The sequence below is a fragment of the Physeter macrocephalus genome, chromosome 4, assembly GCF_002837175.3.
Source record: "Physeter macrocephalus isolate SW-GA chromosome 4, ASM283717v5, whole genome shotgun sequence".
Taxonomy (NCBI): domain Eukaryota; kingdom Metazoa; phylum Chordata; class Mammalia; order Artiodactyla; family Physeteridae; genus Physeter; species Physeter macrocephalus.
Window position 1 is genome coordinate 143,491,125 of NC_041217.1, and position 9,288 is coordinate 143,500,412.

The 9,288-nt window shown below is 39.8% G+C and overlaps 1 protein-coding gene across 1 annotated transcript in view; it reads left to right on the top strand.

The window, feature by feature from the left end:
- The first annotated feature begins 2,934 nt into the window (after nucleotides 1–2,934).
- AGBL4 (AGBL carboxypeptidase 4) overlaps nucleotides 2,935–9,288 on the top strand; it is an 807,237-nt gene continuing 800,883 nt past the window's right edge. Inside the window, exon 1 of the mRNA XM_028488196.1 lies at nucleotides 2,935–2,989. Within this exon, the coding sequence (XP_028343997.1) occupies nucleotides 2,935–2,989 (55 nt within the window). The remainder of the gene's footprint in view (nucleotides 2,990–9,288) is intronic.

Consider the following 9,288-nt stretch of genomic DNA (forward strand, 5'->3'; position numbering starts at 1 on the left):
CTGGGAAGAGCCCACATGCCGCGGAGCGGCTAGGCGCATGAGCCATGGCCGCTGAGCCTGCGCATCGGAGCCTGTGCTCTGCAACGGGAGAGGCCACAACAGTGAGAGGCCCGCATACCGCAAAAAAAAAAAAAAAAAAAAAAAGAAAATGCAAACTGAAACAGGAAATAAGCAGTACCATAATACTAAGTTTTCAGATAAATAATACTCTGTTTGAGATTCACATCATTTCTTCTCTATCCCCACACACCCTTCTAAAAGCACTTATCATAGCCTAGAAGAGACAACCATGTATACCATGTGATCTCAACCCCAGAATAGAGGAATAATTACTTTATCCAGGCTAAACCAGTCACATTTTCTCTCCCTGGAAATTAGAGGACTATGAGAAACAGCTAGAAAGTCTCATTGATTTGCACCTGAGGCTATGATTTTGTAGAGGCTATCATGTCCACATGAAAGTAGTTGAGTACAAAAGCCTATTAAAGAGAGAGAAGAATGAAATGAACACAGCAGAAATGAGAAACTGCAAGGAAGAAAGGGGCAGAAACTATCTGACTGGTTTTTAATAACAATGCAGCCCATATTTGGGAACCTGACATCTTTAGCATTCTTACAATAAACCTCACTTTCCTGAAGGAAGCTTGAGTGGGTTTCTTATCTTTGATTTTTGCAAACCAACAATTTTTAAGCTTATGTTATAAAGGATATCATGTATAGAATTTTTCTGCAGCTATAGAATTTTTTTGCTCAGTGACTGAACAGATCCCTTCCTTACATTTTAAAAGACTTCTATGTAAATAAAACATTCATATGAAAGATGTCTTAGTCCATTTGGGCTACTATAAGAAAACAACGTAGACTAGGTGGCTTATAAACAACAGGAATGTATTTCTCACAGCTCTGGAGTTTGGGAAGTCCAAGATAAGGCCCCAGCAGATTTGGTGTCTGGTGAGGGCCCACTTCCTCATAGATGGCCATCTTCTCACTGTAATCTTACATAGCAGAAGGGGGTCAGGAGAGCTTTCTTGGGCTTGTTTTATAAGGGCAGAGCCCTCATGACCTCATCAACTCCCAAAGGACCCACCTCCTAATTTCATCACCTTGAAGATTTGGATATTAAAATGTGAATTTTGCAGGAGGAGAGGGGTATAAAAACATTCAATCTATAATATTCTGCCTCTGCCCCCCCCACCCCCAAATTCATGTCTTTCTCTCATGGAATATTCATTCATTCTTTCCTAATAGCCCTAAAAGTCTTAATCCATTCCAGCATCAACTTAAAATCCAAAAGACAAGTATTGTATTGTTTTACTCATATGTTGAATATAATAAAATGAACAAACAAGCAAACCAAACCAAACCAAATGCATAGATGCAGAGAACAGAGTAGCAGTTACCAGAGGGGAAGGGGGATAGAGGGAGGGCTAAATAGACAAAATGGGTCAACTGTATGGTGATGGATGGAAACTGAACTTTTGGTGGTGACCATGCTGTAGTGTATATCAGGGGTCCATGGCCTGTTAGGAACCAGGCTGCACAGCAGGAGGTGAGCGGTGGGTGAGCACGTGAAGCTTCCTCTGTATTTACAGCCACTCCCCATCACTTACATTACCACCTGAGCTCCGCCTCCTGTCAGATCAGCGGCTGCATTAGGTTCTCATAGGAGTGCAAACCCTACTGTGAACTGCGCATGTGAGGGATCTAGGTTGAATGCTCCTTATGAGAATCTAATGCCTGAGGTGGTGATGCTAGCACTGGGGAGTGGCTGCAAATACAGATTATCATTAGCAGAGAGGTTGGACTGCACAGAGACCATAATAAATCATTTGCAGACTCATATCAAAACCCTATCAGTGAATGGGAAGTGACAATTAGGCTGCACGTGGTGGCAGGCTTTATAGTGGCAAGTGAGTTGATGTACTTCAATTGTACAGCTGCATCTGGTGGCAGGCTTTAAGTCAGAATCCGACACTTATTTTAGTCCATGAGTGGCCCTCCCATTATTTTATTTACCACTTCTATCCGCACCTCTTTCCCACTCTGCGCACTTGTCTCATTCACAGTTTTGGTAAGCCCACGAGCTAACCCTAGCCAAAATGAGTAAAAAACAAACATCGCTGGAGAGCTTCTTTGAAAAGGGGGAAAGACCCAATGATGAGACAGCAGAAGACTCTAAGGCTGCCAACAAAAAGAAAGCTGCATTTAAAAGAAAATACCAAGAGTCCTACTTAAATTACGGGTTCATTGCAACAGGTGATTCACATTCTCCAAGCTCACTTTGTATAATATGTGGTGACCGGCTATACGAGGAAGCCATGAAACCTTCAAAACTGCTTTGCCACATGGAGACCAAGCACCCTGCATTAAAAGACAAGCCTTTGAAGTTTTTCAAAAGAAAAAAAAAACGTGAACACGAAGAATAGAAGCAATTATTTGATGAAGGCCACCACTTCATCAAATGTGTCTGCAGTGAGAGCATCACTCTTAGTGGCTAACCGCATTGCTAAAGCTAAGAAGCCTTTTACTATTGGTGAAGAGTTGATCCTTTCTGCTGCTAAGGATATTTGTCATGAACTTTTAGGAGAGGCTGCAGTTCAAAAGGTGGCACGAGTTCCTCTTTCAGCTAGCACCATAACTAGATGAATTGATGAAATAGCAGAGGCTATTGAGGCACAATTGTTCGAGAGGATTAATGAGTCTCTGTGGTACACAATCCAGGTTGACGAGTCTATCGATGTTGACAACAAGGCAACAATGCTTGTTTCTGTGTGATATATTTTTCAGGAGGATGTGCATGAAGGTATGTTATGTGCACTTTCGTTGCCAACCAACACCACAGCTGCAGAACTATTCAAGTCTTTGAATGATTACATATCAGGAAAACTGAACTGGTCATTTTGTGTCAGTATATGCACAGACAGAGCAGCTGCCATGACTGGACAGCTTTCTGGTTTCACTACTCGGGTCAAAGAGGCCACTTCTGAACGTAAGTCTACACGCTGTGTCATCCATAGAGAAATGCTGGCTAGCCTAAAAATGTCAGTTGAACTTAACGTTTTGCAGGATGTGATTAAAATTATCAACCACATTAAAGTACATGCCCTTAACTCACGTCTGTTCACACGGTTCTGTGAGGAGATGGACGTAGAGCACACGCGTCTTATATGCAGAAGTGAGATAGCTTTCTAAAGGTAGATCACTGGCCAGAGTTTTTGAGTTATGAGAGCTGCTCTAGAGAGTTCTTTTAGAAAGAGTCACCACTGGCAGCACATTTCAGTGACACAGAATGGGTCGCAAACTTGTTTACTTGTGTGACATATTCAACCTGCTCAATGAACTCAATGTGTCACTTCAGGGGAGAACGATAACTGTGTTCAAGTCGGCGGATAAAGTGGCTGCATTCCAAGCCAAACTGGAATTATTTGGGCGACGAGTGAACATTGGGATTTTTGACATGTTTCAAACAATAGCAGAGATTTTGAAAGAGACTGAGCCAGGGCCTCCTTTCTCCCAGCTGGTGTATGATCACCTATCTCAGCTTTCAAAAGAGTTTGAGCATTACTTCCCAACCACAAAAGACCCCCAAACGGAGAAGGAATGGATCCGCCACCCATTTGTGAATAAGCCAGGTGAATCGACTTTGTCCGTGCTAGAAGAGGATCAACTGCTTGAGATCGCAAATGACGGTGGCCTTAAAAGTATGTTTGAGACAACTTCAAATCTCCATACGTTCTGGATTAAAGTCAAGGCAGAATATCCTGAGATTGCCACAAAAGCACTCAAAAGGCTCCTTCCACTTCCAACGTCCTATCTTTGTGAAGCAGGGTTTTCAGCAGTGACAGCAACAAAAACAAGATTACAGAGTAGACTGGACATAAGCAACACACGTCGGGTGTCACTGTCTCCCGTCACCCCCAGATGGGACCATCAAGCTGCAGGAAAACAAGCTCAGGGCTCCCACTGATTCTGCATTTTGGTGAGTTGTATAATTATTTCATTATATACTACAATTTAATGAATAAAGTGCACAATAAACGTACTGTGCTGGAATCATCCCGAAACCATCCCCCCTCCTCCCGCCCAGTATGTGGAAAAATTGTCTTCCATGATACTTGTTCCTAGTGCCAAAAAGCTTGGGGACCTCTGGTGTGTATGGAAGTTGAAATATAATGTTGTACACATGAAACTTATACAATGTTATAAACCGAATTTATCCCCACAGGTCCTTGCACTCTGGGCTTGTGATGGAAGGGGCAGCCCCAGTGATCTCAAAAACACCTTCAGGGTCATTCTTCCATTGTTTTGGACAGTAGCTCCTGGCATCTCTTTAGATGGCTGATCCTTACTAATCTCCTTATCAAATTTGTCTTCTCTCCTGTTCTTTTCCATTCCAATATGGATAGGCTGAGAATTTTCTAGATTTTCAAGTTCTGTTTCCCTTTTGATTAATATTGTCCTTATTTCTACCAACATTCTGTTCACAACCACTTAGGTATTCTCTAAGAAGATTGAGGCTTTCTTTAGGGTTCTCCCCCTCTCCTTCTGAGCCTTTAACAGTCCCTTCATAGCAATGTAGTCTTTTTCTAGCGTGAACTTCCAAAAATTTCCAGCCTCTACCCATTACCCAATTCCAAAGCTGCTTCCACATTTTTAGGTATTTATTACAGTAGCACCCCATTCTCAGAACCCATTTTCTTTTTCAGTCCATTTGGGCTGCTATAATGATACTGTAGTCTGGGTAACTTTTAAGCAACAGATATGTCTTTCTCATAGCTCTAGAGGTTGGGAAGTCCATGATCAAGGTGCCAACAGATTCAGTGTCTGGTGAGACATGCTTCCTTATAGATGACAGTCTTCTCACTGTAACCTCACATGGCAGAAGGACCAAGAGAATTTTCTTGGGCCTCTTTTATAAGGACACTAATCCCTTTTATGAGAGCTGTGCCCTCATGATCTCGTTGCCTCCCAAAGGCCCCATCTCCTAATTCCACAACCTTCAGGGTTAGGATTTCAGAGTATGAAATGGGGAGGGGGGTGGGCAGAAATATTCAATCTATAGTAAGAGAGATGGAAAGGCCTTTCACTGACCTGGGTAAGGGGGACCAGAAATTCTGAATTCTGAACCTAGCTCAATGTTATACCATAAGAATGATGACTTTCTATTACTCTCTGAGACCAGTAATGAAAATGTCAACTACATGATAAAGTAAATGTTGATCTTCTTTAATGACATCATAAAGGATTAATTGATTTCTTTTTAAGAAAGTCACATTTCCTATAATGTGTATATAACTTATTACACATGCCAATAGATTGAATTTAAAGAGAAGCTTAAAACAGATGCCAGTGTAATACTAGAAATAAAAATGAAATAATTTCATTACATACAATTTACTGTACAAGTTAAGATTGGAGCCAGACTGCTTAGGTTCATGTATCAGCTCTAATAAAAATAATTTTTGGTTATTTAACTTCTCTGGCCTAAGTTTCCTATTCTGTAAAATGAGGACAACAATAACCATTTTATAGTATTGTGAGGATTAAATTAGTTAATATCTGTTAAGTGCTGCGTCAGCACATAGAAGATACTCAGTAAATGTCAGTGCAGTTAATAAATTTGGTGCAACTTACTAAAACATTAGTAAGTACAAAAAGGATAGTATATGTATTTGTCAATACTTATACATGTGGCCATAAAAAGTTATAATAAATATAATAGTTTATACTAGTGCTAATTTCATGATATGCTGGCATCTGAGTAAAGTCCATTGGTGAAAAAATATTCTAGAAAAATCGTTTTAGTAATAATTATGTCTAACATTTGTAAGTTGATTTATAATCTGAAAATTACTGTTATATACACCACTTATTTTTATTTTCACTTTCACAATAACCCTACTGATTAGGCATTGCCCATATTCTTCAGATATTGAAAGCAAGGTTCATTGAGGGGAACAATATTGTCATTTGGGACAGATAGCAGAACTGAAATATCCTTTATCCTACCTGACACTTGTGGACTATTGGATAAAAATTAAGTGTTTCAGGGTGTGAACAGGATGAGTTTTCTTTGTGGCTTCTGCCTCTTTTCCAAGTCCCATTCACCTTCCTATATTTTAGGCAGATCCGGGTAGTGATAACCATCTACAGGTGACCTCTGGATCACTCCCCTGTACCTGCCTGCCTGCTTCAGCCACCATGTCAAGGGTCCCTCAAGTGATAAATTCCCAGATTTTCTAGCTAAATAGCTCACACTGAAGTCCTTGAATATTCATGTGCATGGAATCTTAGATTGAACAATACAATGTGTCCCGTTGAATTCTTTAAGCTGAAATCCATCCACTTTATTTTTTTCCTCCCCTCCTTCTCTCCACCCTTCCTCTTCTCTCTCCTCTCTCTCTCTCTCTCTCTCACCTACTTTCTTCCTGTTTGGTATGGATTTGGCTACTATCCTCTTTGGTAGAAAAGTTGAGCTTACTTAAAAAGGCTACATTGTATAGCAGAAAGGAAGGGCCTTAGATTCTAGTCATTATTTACTATAAATTATAATAAAAATAACTGTCATTATAGGATAAAAGTCTCATATGTTAGGTCAGTTGAGTGCTTTCCATATGTGAACTCCCTTAATTCTCACAATGTTCTATGTGGCAGACATTATTAACAGTATTTTAGAGGGAGAAACTGAACCTCAGAGAGGCTATGTGACCCCAAATCTTCTGAGGCCTCTATGTATTTTTCACTGCCACTCTTTCCCCTAACTCTGTGTGACATTAGCTGTCACATCCCCCAGGGGAAACTCAGTTTCACTAATATAAGATAAGAGAATCAAACTTAATAAGCTCTAAGTTTCCTTCCAACTCTAACAGTCTAATACCTTTTGTGTTTCAAGAGTTTCCGCAAAATATAAAATCTAGATATTTCAAAACTGTTAAGACATGTGTCAAAAATGATGATATTTTTAAAGTAAAAACGTGTATTTAAAGAAAAGTAGGAAAAAACATCATTGTTCATCAACTCCTAGAGTTCTTTCTTTTACAGATGTCAATACAAAGTAAAGTGCTACAATAATTATAGTGTAGATTTTCTCATAATTACTACTCCTCAGTTGATTTACTATACAAGGAAAGGGGGAAAAGAGGGAGGAAGAAAAGAGAAAAGTTCACCTTGCAATGAAGAACTAACTGCTGAAGAGGTAATCAGAAGAGGGTCTAATTGTTCCACAGCGAGGAATAATTTAGCCAACAGAAATGATGCTGTCAATTAAGAGATACTAATTGGCGAACATCTACTTCACAATGGATATTGATACCAAGGCTATTAAAGGGCCTTTCTTTTCTTATTAAATTAGCAGACTTTATCTGAGCACCTATTATGTACCACAAATGAACAAGGTATGATTGGTGTCCTCAAGGAGCTCACAATCTAGTGGGAGAAAGAGATTATACCCAGAGAGTGAAATCAGTCATTACAGTTATGAGAGAGGGACGCACAGGTAGTGCAAATACAAAGGAAGGGTTTCTAACCAGGACTTAGGGTCAAGAAAGGCTCCCTGGAGGAGGGGGATACCAAAGTTGAGTTGTGAGCATTAAAAAATAATTAGCCAGGCATAGAGTTTCAAGAAGGCATTCTATAAGTGTATGCACAACAGAATGTTGAGCTAGTTATGGTTGCCATATGGCTGAATACCTGTGTGTCTCCTGTTCAAGGAACAGCTATAAAAACACACCAACTCCTCTCTGGTTTTGTTATCAAGTAAGATTTTTTAAATAATGATTTTTTGTGTCATTATGTTTTAATGCCATATATCTAGCCTCTGTTTTTGTTTTGTTTTTTACATTCTCAGCATAACGTTGCAAGGAAGAAATTATAGTTTCTTACTTTACCAGTTAAGGAACAGAGGTCTGCTGAAGTGAAATACTGACTTAGGTCACAAAGTAATGGCAGAACTTGAATTCAAACTCAGGTTTGTGTGGCTCCGAATTCTCTGCTCTTTCCCTTTACTACCTCTGCAATTACAGGCTGGATCTGGAACTTGACTCCTAAACTTCTATTTCTAGGGAAGTGCACAAATTACTAAAAGAGGGTTAGAAGAATAATATTTGCATTTATTTATTTATGGCTGCATTGGGTCTTCGTTGCTGCACGTGGGCTTTCTTTTTAGTTCCGGGTGAGCGGGAGCTACTCTTCTTTGTGGTGCGCAGGCTTATCATTGCGGTGACTTCTCTTCTTGCAAAGCACAGGCTCTAGGCACACAGGCTCAGTAGTTGTAGTTCTAGAGCACAGGCTCAGTAGTTGTGGCCCATGGGCTTAGTTGCTCCGTGGCGTGTGGGATCTTCCCGGACCAGGGCTCAAACCTGTGTCCCCTGCATTGGCAGGCAGATTCTTAACCACTGTGCCACCAGGGAAGTCCCAATATTGACTTTTATTATATGATATAAAACAAATTGTCACCAGGACCAGATAAAAGCATTACAAGAAAGGAAAACTACAAACCAATATCAATCATGAACATAGATACAAAAAATCCTCAACAAAAATCTTAGCAAATTGAATCCAATATGTAAAAAGAATTATGTACCATGACCAAGTGGGATTTATTACAGGTGTGCAAAACTGGTTCAATATTTGAAAATTAATGTCATCTACCATATCAGTAAAATAGGAAAAACATTTGACTAAATTCAACACCCATTCCTGATTTTAAAACAAATAAACAAAAAAACCTCTCAACAACTAGGACTAGAGGGGAATTCCCTCAACTTGATAAAGAACATCTACAAAAAAATCCTATACCTTGCATTGTACTTAATGGTGAGAAACTGGATGTTTTCCTCATGAGATCAGGAAGAAGGCAAGCGTGTGCCTCTCACCATTCCTATTCAACATTGTATGTATTGGATGTCCTAGCTAGTGTGAAATGACAAGAAAAGGAAATAAAAAGATATACAGTTTGGAAAGGAAGAAAAAGCAAGTTGTCTACTAAAGCAAATAAATAAAATATGTTCTACCATGGAAGTAAGTAATATCAATTATAACTGACTTCGAACATTGCCTTACTGTTTACAGTATATTTTCATTGACGCTATCTTACTTGAGTCATTAAGTTAGGTGAGGTAGATGTTTCTCTCTCTTCCCTGAGGGAAGATGGTAACTAATTTAATCTCCATTTTGAAGATGAGTAGTAATGGTTAAAAGTAAGGGCTTTGGGGCTTCCCTGGTGGCGCAGTGGTTGGGAGTCCGCCTGCCGATGCAGGGGACACGGGTTCGTGCCCGGTCTGGGAAGAT